Below are 23,040 nucleotides of genomic sequence, written 5' to 3' on the forward strand. Positions count from 1 at the left end.
GATCCTACCTTCAGTCTTCAGTAAATTGTCAAATGTTTTGTCTGTGAACAACTTGTGCCTTTGCTTTTCATCATTGGCTCCTGCATGATTTTGATCACTGAACCACCAAGACAATTTGTATGTTTGTATTGAATACAGTTCAAGGAACTACCTGTAGTGCCCTAACACTTGAGAATTTGAATGGTCCTCTTGGGATTCCTCATTAGCCTTCCAGTTTCTCTGAAAGATCTTTCAAGGTTTAGACAGTTTAAAGAACAGTCTATTCCTACTGTTTTAATCAGACATTGGAAAGGAATTGAGAGAATTCTAGATTTTTGACCACAGGACGCCTCATACTTGAAAGGAAAATCTTCGAGAGAAGAGTTTTCCATCTGGGATTATTGGACTTCTAATTTATTGTCTTTTGCAACTGCAGAGATACTTATGTCCTTCATCAGCGTGGCATAGATTAGTTCTGAGTGGAAATGATGCTTTTTCTATGGGAAAGACTGGCTGGGTGGCCAGATGCTTCTGTGGTTCTTCCGTACAGTTAAGTGTTTGAACATTTCATATGTTGTTTATTGCAAATAATATACTTTGAAAAAATTCTTAACAAATTATCTTTCTGTCTTAAAAAATAATGTTGATGTCCAGTAATTATGCCTCTTGCCCAAGCAGTTAGTAAAGCTGGGGGAAAAAAAAAATAGCAATAAATCAGTTACTTAAAATCATAGAATTGTTTAGGTTGGAAAAGACCTTTAAGATCATAAAGTCCAACCGTTAACCTAACCCTGCCATTCCACCACTAAACTGTGTGCCTAACATGGTTTGCCACCATGTTGAATGTTTGCCACCTAACAGAAAATCATTGAATGCTTACCCTGTGTTTTGTGGAGAGCGTTCTCTTGGCTTAACCAATAAAAGAAGACACTAAATAATAGTGTCTTGCTGGCTCTCGTACAATGCCAGACTGCTTTCCTGTCTTGCCTTAACGCGTTTTTACAAGAAGCGAGGCTTTGTAAAGGAAGGCTAAGATAGTAAAATATGTAGATGATCTGTAAGGACTGTCTTCATGGAGGGTATAACAGTATTTTCCTGTTCTCCAGGGAATTACTTTCAAATTATTTCCTCTTCTTTTTTGCTTGTACTAAGTTCATGTATCACATACCACATTTTAGAAATAATAATTCTTCGTAACAGCATTCTGGAATTTCTCAGCAATGTTTTACAAAACTGACAATACTAATTCAGGTATGCCTGTACTGCCTGTTCTAGTAGGTGACATTTCCCCACAGACTTAAAAAAAGCATTGTAAATATGTTGTAGTAGAATGTTTTGTCATTCCAGTAGACAAGTTTTTACCTTGGATTTATGTCAGACAGCATTTGGATTGAAGAAGGCAGTAAATTAAAATGCACAAAGCGTAATAAATAATGCTTACGTTTAGTAGTTAAAGAAGAAATAAAATAATTTAAAACATACTAGATGCCCAAAGGGAAGAAGTTTAAAAATGTCTGCTGTATTTACAACTGAGGTTATACATACGTGTACATATGTGCATGTACCTACACACTTATGTGTGTGTCTGGGAGCATTTATGTGTATATTTGTAAGGCCGTATCTGCAGGTGGTAACTTGGGCTTATCTCTGCTAAGGTGGTACATATCAGTATTTTAGAACTGGTTTATTTCAGCTTATTGCTTCTCTCTTGTAATACATTGTTGGAGGAAAATCAAGTTTTTCTGCTTGATTTGGTGTATTTATTGAATCAGTAAGCAGAAAATATTTTATGCACCAGCAGAAAGAGTTACTAATTCCAAAAGCTGGTGTAACGCCTCCATCAGCTCTGTTTCCTCGTGCTCTGCCGGCAAAATAGGATCATAGAAATGGTAGGGTGAAAGGAGCATGGCTGACACATTCAAAAAGAGAATGACTAGGTCATTCTACCACTGTGTTTTGCTTGCTTTTAAATATTTCTTTCGGTGGAGAACCCATATCTTCCCTCTGCTTTTCCCTGTTTTCTTATTCATGCTACTAGAATTTTATTTTTTTTTTAAACTAACTTATTTTGCTTTCTCCTCAGTCTCTTCTGGAATCAACAATTATACTATACTTGGTTTTTCATGTGTTCTTTTTACATTCCTTTGGACACTGTCCTGGTTGGTGTTGCACTGAGGAGCTGAAATGAAACAAAACTCCAGCTGAGGCCCAAAGCAAAGGATAGCAGAAAGATGGCCTTTCATTCGTAAGGGATTGTATTGCATTTATGCATCCTGTTGTAATGATGCCTTTTTATGCAACATGTTTTTGTTATGTTCAGTTTATGAACCGACATGATCCCAGGTGACTTTCTGAAGAACTGTTCCCCATTCTCTGTGGGTTCAGATAGTTGTTCCTGCTGCAACAAAGAGCCTCTGACCATTCCTTATTCAAATTCTTCATGTTGTTTCTCCGAGTTGACAGTATTGTTTTGAATTGAAGTCTTGTTCTCTTGATAGTTTTAATTCACTTAGCTTTTTGCCTCTGCAAATTTAATAAGTGTATACTCCATTTTACTGTCTGAGTTGTTAATGAAAGTATTAAATAGCATCAGATTCAGGACAAACCCCTGTGGAACACAACTCGGTGTGTCCTTCTGTTATGGTATATAACTACTCCACATTCAGCTTTTCAAACAGTTTCACATCCATATGGTGCTTGTTTCTTCTAATTCATTTATTTGCTGGTAGCATATGAGAATGTCATGCGAGATGGTAATGAAAGCCACACTGAAGAGAAGATGTATAGCAATGATTGCTTTTCATCCATCCATAAGTCCTGTTACTGCATCCCAGAAGTAACTTACATCGCATATGGCTTGTTCTTGATACATCTTGGCTACTGGTTATCTTTTTGTCCTTTCCTAAGCGCTTAAAAATTGTTTGATTTTGTTCCTGTATTTTCCTAGGCTGAGTGATCTGTAAGTCCTCTGCTTTTTCTTTTTTCTTAACCCTGTTTTTTAAAGATAGTTGCTACACTTCATCTTTTCATCGACCTCGTACTCACTTATTCTCCCCTAGTTCTTGGCAGTGAGGATACAACATTCCATTTGATGCATTTCCTATTTTAGGTGTTTCTCTTAGTAATATTTGCAGAGTAATCTCTTCTTATCATTGGCATCCCTTGCTGGTTGTGTCTCATCCTGCCCTTGACCTTTTTCTGATCGCGTCCCTACATGCTGTGTTCCCTTAGACTTGTCAATAGCAATCAGACCTAATTTGCACTTGCTGTATTCTGCTTCTTGTGTTTGAGCTCAGTGAAGAGCTCGTGAAGTAGCTGAGTTGATCTCTTACCGCATTGCCTATTCTTCCCTTTCATCAAGGGCAGACTTGCAAATTATCATAATGTCATTTCTATAGAAAAACTACTAGTTCACCTGAATTCTTTTTTCTTCTTCTTTAGGTGTCCTGGTTTCAGCTGGGACAGAGTTAATTTTCTTCACAGTAGCTGGCATAGCGCTGTGTTTTAGATTTATGATGAGAATCAGGGTGATAACATTCAGATGTTTTAGTTGTTGCTGGGTAGTGCTTAGACTGGCCAAGGACTTCTCAGCCCTCAGCTTTGCTAGGGGCACAAGAAGCTGGGAGGGGGCACAGCCAGGACAGCTGACCCCAACTGACCACAGGGGTATCTCACACCATATGACGTCGTGCTCAGCATATAGAGCTTGTGGGAGAAGGAAGGGGGGTACTTCTGGAGTGATGGCGTTTGTCTTCCCAAGTCACCGTTACGTGTGATGGAGCCCTGCTGTCCTGGGGATGGCTGAGCACCTGCCTGCTGGTGGGAAGCAGGGAAAATGAATTCCTTGCTTTGCTTTGCTTGCGTGCGTGGCTTTTGCTTTACCCATTAAACTGTCTTTATCTCAAGCCATGGGTTTTCTCACTTTTACCCTTTGGATTCTCTCCCCCATCCCATTGTGGGGGGAGTGAGCGAGCGGGTGGCTGTGTGGTTCTTTGTTGCCGGCTGGGGTTAAACCATGACATTAGGTTTCCTGTTTCTATGCAATTTAACCTGTCTAGACTATTGGAGTCTGCCTACTTGATGGCCACTGTCTTTATCTTTACCCGTCTTCTTAAAAATCATAAATAGCCCAAGTTGCCTTCCAGTCTGAGTTTCTTATGAAGCCTTCTCCCATTGATTAGAATAAAAACCCAGAAGAATTTCTGTTCCCCCTTTCTCCCTTCTTTATCTGCATGCATTAGCCAGTGTGTGTCTTGACTAATGCTTCTGAAAACCTGGTTCTTTTGACCTTTCTTGATTAATGATGGATAAGCCCATTGCTATGATACCACCACTGCACTTTGGAGCAAATATTTGTAGCTGGATTTTTTTTTTTTTTTTTTTTTTTTGGTTGGTTGGGGGGATTGTTGTGGTTTTGTTTTTCCTTGGCATGTTCTTTTTAAATGAATGGTTCTTGTTATGGTGAAGCTAGAGGATGGTGATTAGATGGACTTTCAGTATGATCTCCATGTACAGATTTACTGGGGAGTGCAACGGGGACTTCAGTACCCTGTTAGTACTAGTGGGTGCCGTATGTGTGGTGGCATAATGGGGTGTGATTGTGTGACTCCATTCTTGCTTTCCCAAGGAGGTTGGGTTTTGGGTATCCTTGCCTCCGAAGGGCTTGACCAGCTCTTGTTCAAAAGCGCTGGTACCAGACACTATGTAAGCTGTAAGTAGTTATGGAAGGAAAAGTATTCTATTTCTTTTTTGCTGGATTAAACTGCATTTTGCTACTTTTGAAGCTGTGAAACTCCTATTTAAGAATTTGATTTACCATATTTTTGTATTAGCAACTATGAAAAGTAACTGAAAAACTTGGTTCCCAATGTTAAAGCTGTTGACATTATCCTCAGTGTATCACTGTGTTACTACTAGTTACACTGTTAGTAAAAAAAATAAAGCGTGCCTGAGGCAGGTTTTTTCGTATGTATTTCTAAGTCCAATTTAGAAGAAAATTCTGGTTTGCATTTTGTAATCTTTATTTACCCTGTAATGTTAAAAAGTGCATTGAAAGCATAGAACTCTGCGAATACCACAAAGCTGGGCAGGTACAAGAACCTAGACATCTCAGGACAAGAACTTTATACTCTGTTCAGTAGCAGACCAGCCAGAACTTATTATTGTGATCTGAAATGGAAGAGTGGAATTTTTTTTTTTTGCTTCAAGGGGCCATCATGAAGCTGTTACTCCATCCTCATTTTCCATCTGAATCCTAACACGCTCAAGTAACTCTCTAGGCATGGATCGCTGAACAATGTTATGTGTTATCCCATACCAGATGATCTTAATGGTCCCCTTCTGTCTGGGCCTGTGCGGAGATGGATGTATGAATGGATTTTCTGGCTTTACACATGCTGAGAACTTGCCTATGCCACAGACTAGTAATGAAAAGCCCCATCTGTATAAGCTGTGCAAAGGGAGTGGGGGGGAGATCTGTCCTAATATATTTAACAATTTGAGTTATCTTATACTGCATATGTAACTATCGACATGTCATCTTAACCAGGCTGTGGAAAGCCTTTCCATCAGATGTCTCTAAAATCAGACTATTTCAAATCTTTCATCATTCAGAAGCTGCTTTCTCAGAGAATGCAAATTAGAGTTGCAGCTTAGCAGACCACTGATTACAGTTGTGATAGGGATTTTTCCACAAATTTATGAAACCCATCTGTCCTGACCAAGGGAGAGCAATTCAGCTAGTAAAATATAAATGGAAGCACTATACATGGCCACTTTTCTGTAGGTTATTTTACAATATTTGGAATAGTTTTAACGAGAGGGGAAAAATCCTGATGTTTAGATGTCAAATATGTGGCAGCATTGGAAACAAACAAGTAAAATACAGAATATTACTTGTAATTAGTTTGCCTTATTGTTTGCTGGCTAATCTGTGCCTGTGTGCTAGCTGGCTAGTCAGCAGAAACTGAGTTTCAAGCCAGCTGAACCATGTGCTGCTTTTTTCATGCGCAGCCAGTCACATGGGATGGGAATGAAGACGTTTTGGTACCCAGGCACATTAGAGTAAGCTTAAGACTTTGTGGAGGAGATCTGGGAGACCCAGGCTGACAGTATGCTGAAGATGCAGGAAGGAGCTGGTGGGTTTCTATGTGATGAGAGATGATCAGATGGGGCGATGTGAATTGGTTATAGGCATTCCCATGGCAGGGATCGCAGCAGACACAGGGAAGATGTGGTGTTGTTGCGGTGAAGTACGTAAGAGATGTCTAAAGGTATCAGGCTAGCTTTGGAAATTGAAGATCCCTTCTTTTTACTTGTATTACTGCATTAATATAGTTGCATTATGCATACTTTGAACAGGTGGGGAGATTTTCACACATAAGTAAAAACAAACAGGAAAGAAAACCCTAACTCATACCCTCATTTTAAAGGCAGATATGGTAGGCTGTGATAACTGTATCATCAGGAAACCCAAGATGAACATAAGATAAGCTGCTGTAGCAGTTTTATCATCCTGTCATCTGTGGCTGTGGAAACACTGTTAAATACTTTTATACAGCATGCTTTTCTGGTGGTGATCTACAATGTGCTAATAATTTACAGACGGGCCTCCATTTTTATTAATTTAATAACAAAAAGATATATTAATCCTAATAGAAAATATTAAGTTATCAATCTGTAATCTAAAATAGAAACAAACAATAGGAACAGGCTTCAATAAATCTTATAATTGACTTGATATTAAAATGCATTATTTTTCAATATTCTTCTTTACTATGGTTTGAATTCACAGATTTCCTAGGACAGCTACTTTAAAAATGAAGCTCAGTATTTAGGATAATGAAAACATACATTTAAGTAAAATAAGTTCCAGTATTTTTACTTCTTTCAATACCTGAGCTATTCCTACTTGTTTTCGTGGTTTTAGACTTGAAATATGCCTCACTGGAACAATTACCGAGGTTAATGATGTATTTTCTCCTTATCTGCTCAGTATTTGATTATGTATGAGGTGATAGCATATATTGCTTTTTCTACATCTTTTACTAGTCAAAAAAAGTTTTAACACCTCTCAGCTTTACAGAAGTGGCATTTTTATCAGTGGTGGTTGTTGTACTTTTTACTACTTTTTCTGTAAAAGTCAGTATTGCAGAAAAGCTTCTGTGAGGATGGTGAGTGGGCAGAAGGTTTAAAATGTGTACTTGTAGGTTTTATGTTGGGGATTTCTTAAGTCATGCTTTGTCTTGTTCCTCAGCCATATTATGTCTGAGTATGTGAGGATGACGGATACAGAGCGCGATCAAATAGATCAAGATGCTCAGATTTTTATGAGGACGTGTGCTGATGCCATCCATCAGCTGAGAACAGAAGGTAAACTGAACAACTCTTAGTTATTGATAAAGGCTAATATAATGCTGCATATTAGATGCTGAACCTGAAGTGCTTTTGGAAAGACATTGGTGAAGTCTCACTGCCGTTTCGCTTGCATCTGTATGATCCCATTGGCTGCTTAGTACCGTACTTGATTTTCTTTAATGTTAGTGGAAGGAGAAGCCAGAGCATGAAATTTTATTTATTTGTTCATATACGCTATTTAGCAAGGATAGTCTTAAATATTTACTTGAATATCTGTAAAAAAGATAGTCTTAAATATTTACTACTTGAATGATAACTTAGAACTGTGGCACAGAGGCCTGAACTGAAGCTCACTAAATTCAATGGTTCTCTCTCTCTCTAACCTGTCCACCTGTAAGGTGGACCTAAACAAGTATAATCTTTCCAAGTTTGAGCTAATTAAATAACTTTGTAGCAGAGTTCTAATAAAGCAACAGCAGTTTTGACAACTTGAGTATGGGATCATACCTTTATAACATGATCTTAGGAAAGTTAGAGAGAGAACTTCTCTTTTGCTATTTTCAAGTTGACTTGCTCTGTGTGTCTGCTTTATGAATATACCAAATATTTTCACCAGCTTTGAAATGCCATCTAAACATAGTTGTAGCATTATTCGGAATCATTGGAAATCAGTCATGCATGGGAACTGCGTACTATCAAAATAAGAAATATTAACATGTGAATTAACAGGACACTTGACACAATAAATCCCAAAGACTTCCACAATGGAGAATTTAAAATGTTAGGAGTTCAATATTCTAAGCAAGTTAAATTTCTAGTTCTGTTTTGCTCTGCTTAGCTTGGTGACATCTATTCTTGTTCAGCAATATAATTGACGTAATAGGACTCAGTGGCACATACAACAAATTAATAGCATAAGTATTGTAAGAAACTAGTTGTTTTCAGCTTTTGGGCTATTGTAATGATTTGCTGTTTTACAGAACCTATATTTAAATATAACTGTCTAAAATAAATAGTTATATATAACATATATAAAGTGTGAATAGGCTCTTGAATGACTTGCCTATCAACTGAAAATGCAAACTTTTGTGCAATTCAGTAAAAAGTTAAAAGATTATGTGTTATCTTTCTTTTGTGTTTCAGCACACAAGGGTGTCCAGTCTGCTCAGGTAAAGGAGCACAGAACAGCTGTCTTGGACTTCATTGAAGATTACTTAAAAAGTACTTAGTATTTATTGAATGGTTAAAAATGAATAATTGTGTTTTCCAAGAAAGAAATTGTGCTCTTCTGACCTGAAGTTTTGTTTACTGCTCTCTTGAACAGGAGTGTGCAAGCTGTATTCTGAACAAAGAGCCATCCGAGTTAAGCGAGTGATAGATAAGAAGAGACTGTGAGTAGTGTCAAAAAATAGTTTAACTGTGCCTTTCATTTGTAGGACATTCAACAAAATTATTATTCATATTTAGATTCTAAGGAGATTCTTTTAATGGAAATCGGTAGTTGGATGAGCAACTGTGTCTGTTGCTCAGGTGTCAGCAGGTGCATTCCAGGGCTCTTTTTCACTTCTGGCACGTGAAATTAAGTCTGTAAATGGTAGAGTGCCAATATAGTGTTGTACTTCTCCTTTATGTAAATGATTAAAGCACCAAATCAGTAAAGTGTGGGCTAATAAACTTACTGGACTTCTATAAATACAACAGAATATTTTTGTGTGTCCTATTAACTAATATTCTGCATAAAATAATTTAGAATTAAATCCTGCACATTGGTGATATGTCTCAAAGATGCTATTTAGGATATTGTCTGTTTAGGTACAAGAGATATTCACTCCTCTCTCCTGTTATCCTTCTTTTTGTCTTTTTTTTTTTTTTTTTTTTTAAGTCACTATCTTTCTGCTAAAGCAAATTCTAGAACATACACATCAATAAATTCTTGATTGTTTTTCCAAGACTTGATGCTGCTTTACCAGTTTGGTGTTTGGCTTGATCAGCTATTTACATTGAAACTAGAGAGATGTCTTCAGAAGTCCACCAGTACATTTTATTCGGCATGATTCAGCATGATTAAGGACAATTAGATTCATTCAAATGTATCCTCCTGAGACATACAGTAGTACAAGCCAAAACCAAGTAAACAAAATACCCCAAACCAGTTTGAGATTTGGTGAGAAGCAATGAGTGAAAAGTAAGGTGTCGGGTTTTTTGTAATTCCCGTAACTTCTCAGAAAAAACATACAGAAACAAACTGTGTGATATTTTTCATGTGTAAAAATACATAACCTTACCAGTATTCTTCACACTAAAGAACTTCAAAGAAAGATAGCATGGTTCCTGCAGTTATAGAATTGGCTGACAACTACCAGTTCTTCTGCTGTTGTGCTCTTATGTTGTTGTTTCCATGTGAAATCCCAGGTTCAGGATTTCTCAGATGACTGAACAGCAAACAACTCAATTTGATGTATGCTAAACATGGAACAATGAAAGAGCGATCTGAGAAGTTAGAATACCACTTAAATAAAGAGCAGTAAGGCATTAAAAAATTACCCAGAGGATACTGTCCTTTTATTTAATATTGAAGGATACCTGTTTGCCTCTTCTTACAGATGTAAGAACTAGAAAACAGGTGGAGTCTGTAGACATTGCAGATGTGATGCAATAGCTAGATTGTAATTTAAATTAAAATTCAATTTAAAGTACAGGGCATAAACCAATCTTCTAGATGACTTGAAGAAAAATTGCCTTTTTTCATATCCCTTCAACTAGTTGATTTGTAATTTCCCCAAGGATTTCAGCAGACTCTCTATGCAATAATAAGAACACGTTCTATCACTTAAAAGAACGAGGCTTTCTTTAAATAGTGCATCCCAGGCATTTTGTTTGTTTTTAATTGAAAACTTCATACATTAGCATACTGTGCAAAGTAAGGACAACAAACAATAAAGGAATATATTTCTCTAAAAGTAAATTAATCTTAGTGCAGATCTTCTTTCCTGCAATTTAGTCAACTTAAAATACATGCATATCAGACAATACTGAAAGGTTTGCGGTAGAAAGATACTTCATCATGTTTCCCTTTATATTGAGAAACATCCTAAGCTCTTCAAGAAATTGCCTGTTACAATTTTCTTACATATGTTGCCTTTCTGTAATAACATTACAAGAATTACAAAGGACTAGTTCCCCAGAAAGAAAGGTCGGGGAATAGAAACTCAAGCAGCTTTTTTTGTAAAGGTACTTTGTTGTGATTTTCAGTTTTTATGTTTATTGGTATTCAAAATTATATTTAATTTCAATTTTAATCTTCTTTTTCCATTAGAATGTGTTGTGAATTATGTTAGCAATTGCTCAAATCAAGCTGATATTTTTATTATATGGGGAATTGGTACTTTATTAGTATCAGAACTATTATTTGAACTGCATGGACATCCAGATAAGTCTTTTTTTCATTGTTATTAGGCAAATTTGGGACTTGAGAGGGAGGAGATTTGTAAAATTACCAAAGGCCCAGTACTTGCAGAGTTTTTGGGACTAAGAAAGGTTCCCTGTTACTTTTTTTCTTGTTTAAATAAGTCACTCAGTGATGACTAATGCATTATATTCTGTTTTTCTCAGAATTTTCTAATTATGGGTTTAGAATTTAGACACAATACGAAGAAGGAAAGGAACACAAAATGCAACACCTTCTGTTAAGCAGCAGGGGAAGATTGCAGATCATAATGAGATTAAGTGTTGATTCTATTTGAGAGGGGAAGAAGTGGTGAAGGTGACACAGCAGGTGATTCAGCCCATTGCTTTTTAGTTTTTTTTTTTATTTAGCTCCTCTAACAGTGTAACTGCTAAGCATTTAACTGTCTACTACATAGCAGTTACAGAATTCATTGTAGACAACAGTAAACCAAAAAAGTTAACTGGAAAAAATATGTTGCTACCGATTTTAAACTTTTTTTGGTGCCACAATGAAAAGTACTTGACAAGTACTTAATATATAATCACTGAATATGCTTCTCATTTTTTGCCATTGCCTTTGTATTAAAATTACATAGCAAGGACTTAGGTGTAGTATATATCTGTCCACTGCATAAGTTTTTCTTGCTTCTGAATGGTCTGTTGTGCCTTTTGGCAGACAAGGTAAGGATCACTTTCATCCTGGTTAAACTATTCTTTAAAGCTAGTTAAATAAAAATTCTTGTTTCAGGAAAAAGCTAATTCTGTTGTGTTTTCTTATTTTTCCTTTATGGTAATTCACAATATAAAGTAAAATCGTAATTATTACTTGAAAAAAATCAAGTAGTGATGTTGGCTGTTTCTACTAAAAAGAATTTTCAGTATGACCAAAATATTGGTTGGTTGGTTTTTTTTCTTTTTTTTAAATATATATGTATTTTAATACACTGGATTTTTGAAAGGAAGTTTAATAAGATGTCTGGTTTTATGCTATAGCCTTTAAAATTCTCCTCAACTCTGAACATGTAGTATGCCTTGTTCGGGAATACTATTGGTGCTTTCTTTGCTTTTGTATTAATATTTCAGTCAGAGTTGCTAAGTACATTTTGTATCTTGATTGGGAAATTCTTAATGTGAAGTTTGCAAGAGTTAGTGTTGAATTTAATAATCTGGTTGTTCTCATGTTAGAGAAACTCAACTGTGTAATATCAGTTAAATGTGTGAAGCTCTTGTGCTTCTAGGTCCAGGCTTGAACCTGAGCAGAGCAACGTGTCCAAATCGCCTCTTTCCCCTGAAAAATCTTCACAGAATCCTTTAGATGATTCTGAAGAAAAACTTTCTGCTGAGGAAAGCAAAGGTAAGAATAAAATGTAGTTATATTTTACTTTTTGTGGCAAGGCGTGCCTGGTCAATAGTACTTTCTTCATATAACAAGGGCCTGTACCTTGCACCTTTCTATTTTCATCTTCCTTGAGTTGATCAGGGCTTGTGTGAAGCACATTGTAGGACTGAGGAAGCAAAATCTTAAACTTTTTGACATCCTTTTTTTCCAACTAGCTAAAAAGGTCTTCTGCCTTGCTGGATTCCTCATCCTCTCAATAAACTCTATGTGAACTCTTTCCTTTTTATTTTTATCAATATCTATCGACTTGTACATCTTCTGACATCTGTCTGACTTTTCCACATGCCGTTCACTGACGGCAAGGAGTTGGAAAGTAGCTCTACAACTTCCTGGGAACATTTTCTAGTTTTTAAGCACAGAGACCTTGAGTTGGACACCTCTACAGCAGGAACTTGAAGGTAGAATACGCTGATAGAGGGGAGGTTACTGGCTGGCCAGATCTAGTAGTTTTGGGGATGTTCTTCTCCACAGCATTGTATTTCCCTACTGGAAGGATTGCATCTCATCTTTTGGTGGACAGGAGAACCAGAAGTCCAAAGCAGTATCTCTGACCCTAGGGTCATTTCAGCTGGTGCTATTCCTGACAGGACTTGTGAGCGTTGCTTCTGTTTCCTTGGTGGCCTGCTTCTGAGGCTGGGGAATGTCAGTCCCTTCTCTTTGCTGTTTCGGGAGACTTGTCCTGGGATGTGTACGTTGGCAGAACTTCTTTGCTGAGTGCCTTTTGGGGTACCACCACTATGCAGATAATTTAAGGTTGCATACTTAAAGAGAAGTCTTGTTTCTGTGATTCCGGAGTTGCTTTCCCTGGCTTGGGTTCTCCTGCTTGTGCTGTCTAGAGGAGTCCAAGGTACCCTGTGATTTACAGTGTGAAAATTATGTTTGGAGAGAAAAAGAATCTGTATGAAGTGTGACATTACATTAGGATAGTACTTCATCAAGGTAGAAGAAATGCACTGGATGGCCATATTATTCTGCTAATCAGTTATTGTTTCTTTGGTGATTTTTATTAGAAGAGTGAAGTTCCTCTGGTTGGTGACTTTAGGGCTGTAGAAAGGGTAGATTCACGTGAAGTGGGTACTCCATTTCTGGATGAAGACTCTTAACACTGAATTACCGTACAGCATGCGAATGGTTTCATTTTCTCATACGGCATCGCTTATCTTCCTAACCAGTTTGTACTTCTGCAGCCCTATCAGTATGTGTTCCCCCTCCCAACCCCCCGACATTGAATTTATGGTAAGAAGTAAAGGTTTTGATTATGTGTCATTTCTAGTGCTTACTGTGTTTTTGTAGTGTGTCTGAAGTGGTGCAGCACACAGATTGAGTTTCACCTTAGCACGTTATCAGTGTTTTGCAGCTGTGAGCTAGTGCCAGCAGAGGAGCAGCAGCGTAGTAGCATCTTCATTGCCCTGTGCTCTTCCCCCGTTACTGAATGTCTCCGTGATCTCTGAAAGTGTGCACTCCCATCACTTAGTGTCATGGCAATTTTTAGCTCCAAAAATCTGTGCCACGCCGTGGAAAACACTGTTCTTTGGTTGCCTTGGACACAGCAAACCACTGCAATAAATGGAAATGAAGCTTGATTTCTTGCACGTTAATTTTGGTTACTACAGTTTTCACTTTTATTAGTTTATGCTTTAATTTTTTATAAGGGTCCTGTCACATAAGTGATGCTGATGTAATACTTACAAGGGATTGCTGACTAGTCTTTGAGAAAGCTATGAAACTTGTATATCAAAATAAATCTGTCTGAAACACTTTGTGAATGCACACAGACTGTGATTCTTCGTGTAAGTGTTGGTTGCTGCTGCTTGTAGAAACCAGCCCTGACTTTGCTGGTAGGTGGTTGTTGAAGCATGGGAGTAGTATGAACGAGATGACTAGGAAACAAGAAGCTCAGTTTAAATGTTGTAGCCTTTGATAATTTTTTTTTTTACAAGTAAGCTTTCAAATTTTTAAGAAATCTGAGAAATTACTGTGTTTAGAAGTAAGCTATTTCATCCTCAGGATGTTGGTGGTTTAGAGAATGGTGATCATTTGTATTTATGAATTAGACATCATCAGTGTGCCTGGCTCCCTTGCATAAATATCTCAGCTGTAAAGATAGTTCTTCTGAGAGCAGCTTGTGGTCCTGTCCTTAAATTGAATGTTAGGATGAACAGCTGAATGTCCTTCTTGGCGTGCTGAAGCACAACTTGGATTTTGTCTGGTTTTTTTGGCAGAAATCAAAGCAAAATGTGATTTACTTTTGTTTTGAGGCAAAGCACCTGTTTACATTAGAATTATACTGGACATGCCTCATGGTAGGAAAATAGTCTCTCTGGAGATTGCTTTTATCTGCTGACAGTATTTATTTGCATATTACAGATTTGACATTTAATTTATGGAAATAAATGTAAATAAAGAGTAGTTTTTGAACTGGTCCACAAGCTTAGCAGCTGTCTCCTTTCAGCATGGAAAGGGTTCAGAGGATTTGATCGTTACTTTCTATCTCTGTTGTGTGTTAACTACTTCTCTTTCTGCAAAGGAGTGTAGTTTGGCTTTTGCTGGATGAACTGTAGAAAAGCATTAACGCCAGCTCCATGAAAGCTGCAGAACAACTTTCCCAGTTGCCAGAAGCATACTGCAGTGACAGGAGGAGCCCTGGGGAGATACGTGTTTCTCCCTCACCTCCCACCAGAAGTGTATTTGCTTATTAGCAATCACATTGGACACAGGTGCTGGTTTTTTATCAGTGCTGACAGTGCCTGAAAGTAATTGGTTCCTCTGGGATAAAATAGGAATAGGACTTACTTCTTCACTCCATAAACTAATTATCTTCTTTTCTTTGAATCCAGTAAATAATTCATTGTAATTTTGATATAATGTAAACATATTGATTACCTAAACAAATAAGTTTTGTGCTTCTGTGAAACAGACTTGAAATACTGGTGATAGCCCCTGTAAAACATGGAGTTGCACCTTTCTGAACAATCTCTAAAGATATTCTTGTTTTCATTTCTTATTACTTGTAAGAAAGAACAGATCTCTTTTTTGTTCATTTTTGTTTTGTTTTTTAATTTACTATACTCCTTATCCACATCCCTCATTTGTAACATTGTCATTGTACATCCTGGTTTGGTTGTTGGGAAGCAAAATGTACATTTATAAAGGAGGTGTACACAAAAATATTTATTTTTCAAGACTTTTCACAAATATTATCATGAAGAATAAGAGAGGAAATTGCTGCATATAATACTTTTCTTATATTTGTTTATGAATAGGACTGTTCCTTTCAGAGGCTTCCCAAGAGAAGTCACTGTCTGTATGATGATGCATCAGTGCTGCTTATGCAATTGAAAAAACTGAGGTTTAGAAGGTTATAACAAAACAAAAGAAAATACTTACAAATGCCTGAAAAAATTGACTGGGATAAGGAGGAAGTCTGAAATCTATGAAAAAAGTAAAAACTAAGTCTTTCTGTATTTTAATTTGCAAATTGCACCTGCTAAGTCCAAGAAGGTTCAGCTTTGATCCATTGTGGGGTGGTACAAATCTCTCTTTTGGGTTTTGTAAGAACATCACAGCCAGCGGAGAGAAGAGAGGCCTTCTCAAGGGTCTGTTTGTTAGGATTTTACACGCTGATGCTCAAACAGCTTCAGAAGCAGTAGGTTCCTGTAGCATAGTTCCTTTTCTTTCCAATTCTAACTTCTTTGTCTATAATCAGAAGTATATAATTAAGCCTAAAAATAAATCTACCAGAAGCGAATGTCCCAGAAATAGCCATTCAAGATCTTTTATGCCCAACTCCTGCTAAGATTTATGCAGATGATTAGCTTTAATCAAAGGGGAAGTACTACTGAAGCCAATGAAGCAGCTATGAGCTGTAAGGGTTATTAGTTTGTGGGATCTGGTCTGATTCCTGTGACGCGCAGGAAGACCCCTTGCACAGCGTGCTGTGGGATTTGTGGTGTCGCATGCAGTTTGAACAGCGTGAGGAAATAGTTTGTCCTGTGAACTTTGCTCAAAATGTCTTGGAGATTCTGTTTGTACTTTTTGGGATGGGGAGCTGGTGGTTCTGTCAGGTCTCCCTGGAAGACAATAGTTTGCATATAAACTGTCGTTTTGAAAATTGTGTGTTTTCTTCTGTTAAAAGACAAATGCTACAGTATTTTGTGCCCTGGCAAGTCTTAACTGCATTGTGAGTTGTTTTACATCCTTCATTGTCGATACATTGGTACAACTCCTTGTAGTTCACAAAATGAAACATAGGCGTAGACTGGTGTCCCAGTTTAGAAGTTAAATGTTATCGGTGTAATTTTGTGCTGTAAATATAGGGTGAATCTCAGTTGATGACAAATGAGATGTAACAATTTCATCAGGGTTCTGAAGTGGATGGAAAATTACTTTCACTTCACTATTCAGTGTCCTCCGTTGTCTGAAGTGTTTGGTGGTTCTTTCACAGACAGGAATCTGCCTGATGCCCAGAGTAACCTTGGATTATGGGGGGACAGCAAAGGTGAAGATGAGCTGTCACCTGAAGAAATACAAATGGTGAGTATATCTTGTGTCTTATTATCTATTTCATTATTTTTTCTGCTGTATTCATATGTGTTAAGAAAGTATAGATTTTCCCAGATTCATTGTCAACTTTGATTTTATGCAGAATAAAGCCGTAACAAGATACACCTTTTGCACATGGCTTCCTGGTTCTTCTGGTAGCAGCTAGTATTTACAATTGCTATGAAACATTTACATGGAGCCATGAAATTAGTAACAACTGTTTTTCAATAATTGAAATTAAAATTGTTTTTAAAATTATAAATTCCTTTTTTAGTCAGGAAAAAATAGAAGTCCAGGCAATGTCAGGAAAAGCATGAAAATTTTGAAAGAATAAAGTGTTGGCCGTTTTTTTACTTGGACTATTTCTAGAATACACATTAAATAGTTATAGTATTTAAGTATAACTATGAAGTTATACTTAATTTTATTCCTTTTTTTATCATTATTATCAAAATCAGATTTGTTTACTAGAAGGAATAGCTACAAGCTTTCTGTCACAACAGAGTCTCATGAATTTTACCCTTTCTGCATTTCCTCATTATCAGCATGTTTATGTGTTGTTTGATCCGATTCTGCTTACAGTTGAACTGATACACAAAATTTCTGACATAGGCATGATTGCTGACAGCCTGTCTGTTGGACTTTTTGATATGCCTAAAATTTATTGTTTTGAACATGGCTCAAAATTCATAGAAAACCCCTCTATGTTAGCACACATCGCCTGGTTTTATATAAATTAAAACTGATGTATAACTAGCAGGTAGCTGTGCAGTCTCCAAACTGGTGAGCTTTACTGAGGCAAAGGGCAGCTGCAGTACGAATATGTGAAGCTTCCTTGGCAGCAGTTAGAGATGTTCCCAAATGCTATATGCATCACTCTTCCCGTCAGAGATGAGTAAGTTGCACGTAATTACAGTATGGTTTGTCAAAGAGAGAAGGTTCTTCGGAGGCTGCTCTTGGTGCTCTTACATTGTTCTTGAGTGCCAGTCTGAAATCTGAAGGCTGACCCCTGCTTTCTGATTCCTTTTTAAAGAGAATTCTTTACATATTTTCATTCTTCTGTGTTTAGGCACAGTATTATTAAGCATGAGAGGTGATGGCTCTGACAGGGCTTACTAATAACTGCCTACCAAATATTGGATTGCTTTTTGTAGGCCTCACTCTGTAATTAAGTTTTGAACATATTATGTCCCTTGCCATGGTACTCTGGAAACAAATACATTTCTTTTTCATTAAATCCTTTTATACTTCTTAGAGTAAGGCCCCAGATACCTCACGACTTACATGAGTTGCTGAAGTCTGAGAGTTTTGTTCTATTTCTGTTATCAAGACTGAAGAAAGATAAACATCTTAAAATGCTGATTTTTGCCCACCGAGGATTTGAATTTTCCCCTGGAACAAGTTCTCTTTATTGACTTGTGAGGGGGAGTGATTCCAGACCTAAGTAAGAGAAAAATCTATGTTCATAGTTTAATGCTTTGAAGGATTTCTGGACTCCTAAATCTCCAGTCCTAAACTGCTGCTTCTTAGGCACTTGGACAGCCCTTCCTAGGGGATAACAAACAGACATTTTTTTAAACATCCATTGTTATTCTTTACCTGTTCAGAACTCTCCTGTGCTATGCTTTTTTAATTTTTAGATTTTTTTTTTTAAGCTTTTACTGGTTGTTTTACACTGATTTACTTCTGTTATGCTTTCAGGAGTTGCACTTTCTGTGAAAAGGGGTACAAAAATAACACTGATGCGCCAACTTAAAAAAACCTTTTAGCTCAGACAGATTATAGTATGTCCTTTTTCTTAGCTTATGCAGTTCTGCCTATAGCTTGCAAAAAAAAAAATTAGAGTGTATAACAGTGCCTTGATGTCAATGCCACGATTAAGCCTAGAAATACGACTTGTACTGGAAACTTGAGATCTCAGCTTTATCAGTCTGCTCAGTGGGAAAAGAGACACAAATTTACTGGGCTGCTTAGAGGAGCAGAAGATCAAAAATGCTACCAAAATGAAAATAACATACTTTGAAGTCCTGTATTTATTAATGCACTGAAGCGTTAGTACTGCTTCTGTGCCATAGCTTATTCTTAAATTTCCATCTGTGAATTTACATTTGAAACTTATTTTTATGTACGCTCAGTACTCGTGTTTTAGTACTGATACTAGGAAACCAGAATTGAAAAAAGCACACAAAGGGAAGCTACCACTAGAACAGCCTCCTCTCTGCTTATAACTCACTCTTTTTGCAGAAAGTTTTGCAGAAAGCCTGTTCTGAGCTGGATGCCTGAATCTCGTGGCGAATCTTGCTGCGGTTCTGAGAGCTGTTCTCTCCCGTTGCACCTCACTGCAGGCTGACAGCACGACCACCTGTAGTCAGGGCTGTCTCTAGCTCAGCTTCTTCTCATGCTGACTGTGAGTCTGCGCTCTGGCACTGTTGTGAAGAAACACAGGCTTGCTTTCTACCTCTCCTCAGAATTAACAAGCGTCAGTTACTTCCACGTTATGCCTTGGAAGGAGTCTATTATGATTTGAAAGAAAAGTGAGTCGGCATTCATGGCAGTGTTAATACAGACATTTTCTTCCTCCACCATTTGTCAAGTAGAAAGTGAGCGGATTGCTTCTAGTTATAGTTAATGCCCCCTTCAATGAGGGTCACTTCTTGTCACTTTTTAGCGTTGGGTTGGATTGCATGTTATTGGAGTTGTCAAACTGTAAACAAGCGTTCTATATTTGTGTAATACGTGTACGTGCACAGCAGGGTTTCACACGTAAACGTTGCCACTGGTGTGTCGATCCTTAGAGCTGAGCAAGCCATCGCTCTGTTCTGTGGACCAAGGGTTTGGGTTTTTTCCCATCTTATGAACAGTATTAGCTAATTTACAAAGGCTAGGGGTGTATGTGGTGACTACTCCACAGCGAAACTGCTCTTGCAGTGCTTTTTTGAGGAATCTTAGAGCTAGGAGTTGGCCTTTATTGGTAAAGGTTGGGTACCGTATAATTCCACTCCTAACTGGATCCATTATTCCAATAGGAATATTGTAAAGTCACTGGATCCATTACGCTAATTTTCAGGTAAATTTGGGTCCAAGGTGTAAATATAGGTGTAACTAGGAAGTAATTTGAGTATTCGAATGTGCATTGGTGTGTTTTTCATTGTTCACATAACTCCTTCATACTAACTTGGCAATACTGAATGACTGTGCTTTTAACACAGGAATCAATGGGTCTTTACAAACACATAACAAACCCTCACAGCTTTTAGTTAATTTATTCACTCAAAGGACAGTTACTTACTTCTCTTCTGCATTATGTTTGCTGTTACAGAGAAGTTAATTTCTATTTTGAACAGGGGATTTGTGAAGCGTGGACCAGCTGCATTTAAGTTACTCAGAAAATCCAGCAGCTCTCAGAAGAGGGTAGGTCAGTGTAGAAACTGCTGTGCTGGTTTTAAACTGGAATGTGTTGTGTCAAATCAGACTTAACAACTCTCAGTCATGGTTCCGTGATCCTTCTTGTGGGTAAAATAATGAATTAAAGCCCGATCGTACGGCAACAGCAGCAGTTTCTATCAGTATTTTACCCGCAGGAGAGCTTTACATTGTTCAAAGTGGTTGCAGGCTGTTGTATGATTTGCACAATAAATTTCAGTTTATAACCCTGAGTACAGGTATACTAATGGTTTTTATAGTTACTGTGAGCAGATGTCTTGTCGTTGCATTGAGTGGGGAAAAAAAATCTGGCTCTGCTCTGGGAGTTGTGAAAATATCCAATTTTCCCTGACTTCATCTTTTTTCGTTTGTTTTTGTCTTAAATTTAGGTACAATACATATAGTGACTTATCGCATGGGATAACAAAAAAGAACAGTGATTATTTTGTCCATGCCTTAGATTTTCAGATGTATCTTAAAACAGTTTGTCACTTTGTGCCACGCTTCAGCAACGGAGTATTTCAGTCTCATAAAGGAGGCTACTTTAATAAGCCGTAAATCATTGGGCTATACTGATCGCTGCTTTGGTTTACGTTCCCATCATGGAAATCCCTTTGCGGCACGCTGGTACACGATGTGTTCTGCGCTCTAACCTCTTGTTCAATGACTGTTTTAGCATGTCTTACCGCTGTCTGTGCCGAGCGGGCCATCAGCCATGATTTCAAATTGCAAAAATCATTTAGCAGTTTAAAAGGCAATCCCTGCCAGTGGCGGGTTTTAAATATCAAAGGAACTTCTTAAAGAATAGTTTCTCAAGTGGATTTGTGCTATTTGTAAGGGATTAAAATCACTCACTCTTTCTTTATTGAAAATTTGCCTTCTAAATGAGTTGTCATCTCAGTTTTACTAAGGCAGCAAACCAGGGAATTTTTGGTGTTGAATATTTGTGCAGAAATACTTATCCTTAGAGAAGTCGGAAAAACAATTACCGCGTGCTGGCCCCAATTACGCACTGAAGGACCGACCAGTCGACACGGTGCTGAATCCCATGGCTCTGTTTCATTGGCTTTCTTCTGAGGCGACTCCACTAAAGCCAGAGGCACGCAGTGGTGTGAACGTGAAGGAGTACAGTGATGAACCCCTTCAACCATCCACTGCTGTGAAGTAAATATCACTGTATTGGCTGCGTCTTAACAAATGCTCTGCTCTGTACGAGGAGACGCTGTGGACAGCGGTGACTACGACATTTGAATGAGTTGCAACACTGGTTTTTTTTTATTTAACAAAACCACTGGATCTTTAGGGTGGGAATCGGTGGGACTGCAGGGAGCTGTGCAGTATGTTCCCCTCTGTTCCCCCTCGACCCGCGGGGCTGGGCTCCTTCCCCGAGGCCTCTACCCCACAGTGAAGGCAATGATGCCCAACAGCCCTCCTCCTCATCTGTCACCTTGGGCCCTCTGGAGTCCTTTAACCAAGGAGAGAAAGCTGTTCTTGCCAATTGGGTAGATAGTGAACCTCTAGTACAAAAAGAAATCTGTATTTTAAAAGAAATAAAAATCACTTTTCATTATTCTTCATGGCATAAATTGCCTATGTCAGAAGACTGAACCTTTTTCTGAGATCCACTGTTACCCTTCTTTAAACATACCTGTCATGTCACACTCGCTTCTGCCAAATTAAACCTGCACATTTCTGGGTTTTAACACAGTAACCCTTTCCCCCTAAGTCATGCAGGCTGACATTTAATTTGCAGTTGGCAGAGAGTCGGGTACCTTTGAGGTCCTGATGGGCCTGATGCAAGATGAAAAATGTTACAGCACAAAATGTGAGGGCATTGGCGACGGCATGGGGTGTGAGGAGGCGGCAATGAAGGTGGAGGGTGTGAAGGGTGGCTTGCCTTCCCTCGTTCCCTTGCTTTTCTGTGTTGCTCTGTGGCAGTGCAGAAGTCTCGCTCCGCCCCTGCTATCCGCTCTCCCATAAGCCAGCCCTATCATCTGGTCCTGTGGTGGGATTCAGCTTACTGATCTACCAGAAAACTCAGGAGGAAAAAGTGGTTAGTGAGCAAAAACGTCATACTGGACAATCGGATGAGCGACAGCGCTTGCTTAGGGCTGCGTACATGGGGTGAGGGAGGAGCAGGACAAATTCCTCAGTGCGGCGCTAGAGCTTTCCCACGTTGCCCTGAGTAGTTACTGTACACACTTCATGTCTTCTGTGTTGGTGTCACAGAAGTACTTGATACGGCAGAAGTTTCAGCTGGATCATTTCAAGGGATGCGTGCGTCAGCATCTGAAGCAATGTACATGAGGAGCTGCACAAGGAAGATCTTAAAAGGCTTGGGATAGAGACGCTGGGGGCAGGTTGGGGCAGGGGGGTCACAGTGGTCAGCCAAAGATTGTCACTGAACGGAGCAGTACGGTGATGTTAAATTTATGTACTCCCGCAGACTGGCTCTGTGAAAGGAGCTGTGGGCCACGAACCGTACGTTGTTCTGTGGCCACTAACTCTCATGTTGCATCTTAATGATGAACTGCGTTGCTGTTTAAGCAGTATGTATGTACTGCAGTGCCGAGTGCTTCGCTTCCAGCTATTTCAGTAGCGCCGCCGGAAAAGCAAAGTGCCCGTTTGCCTTCCGCTGGTGTAGCACAACCCTCGCCGTTATCACAATTTGCTGTGACTCAGACTTCTTCCCCCTCCTTCCTCCTTTGGCTTTTTGCACATGATAGTAAGTATTTGAAAACAGCTATCATCATCTTTGGGCAATGCCTCCTTTTCTGGCAAGCTTGAGCGTTGGGCATATGCTCAGGTAGCGAGCAATTCCTATTGCACCAACTGAAAACCAAGCCTGGCCTGTAAGCAGTGTGGCTCTGCTGGCGTTTCCATCTTTGACAGCA

General features: G+C 38.5%; 1 protein-coding gene across 1 annotated transcript in view; it reads left to right on the plus strand.

Annotated features, from left to right (window-relative positions):
- The window catches only part of STX18 (syntaxin 18), a 33,494-nt gene that overhangs the window by 5,221 nt on the left and 5,233 nt on the right, over positions 1-23,040 (plus strand). Inside the window, exons 2-6 of the mRNA XM_035891106.1 lie at positions 7,235-7,350; positions 8,479-8,556; positions 8,660-8,726; positions 12,021-12,136; positions 16,626-16,714. Coding sequence (XP_035746999.1) covers positions 7,242-7,350; positions 8,479-8,556; positions 8,660-8,726; positions 12,021-12,136; positions 16,626-16,714 — 459 coding nt within the window. The 5' untranslated portion in view covers positions 7,235-7,241. The remainder of the gene's footprint in view (positions 1-7,234; positions 7,351-8,478; positions 8,557-8,659; positions 8,727-12,020; positions 12,137-16,625; positions 16,715-23,040) is intronic.

This window comes from Egretta garzetta, unplaced genomic scaffold (genome assembly GCF_000687185.1).
Source record: "Egretta garzetta isolate BGI_Z169 unplaced genomic scaffold, ASM68718v1 scaffold193, whole genome shotgun sequence".
Lineage (NCBI taxonomy): Eukaryota > Metazoa > Chordata > Aves > Pelecaniformes > Ardeidae > Egretta > Egretta garzetta.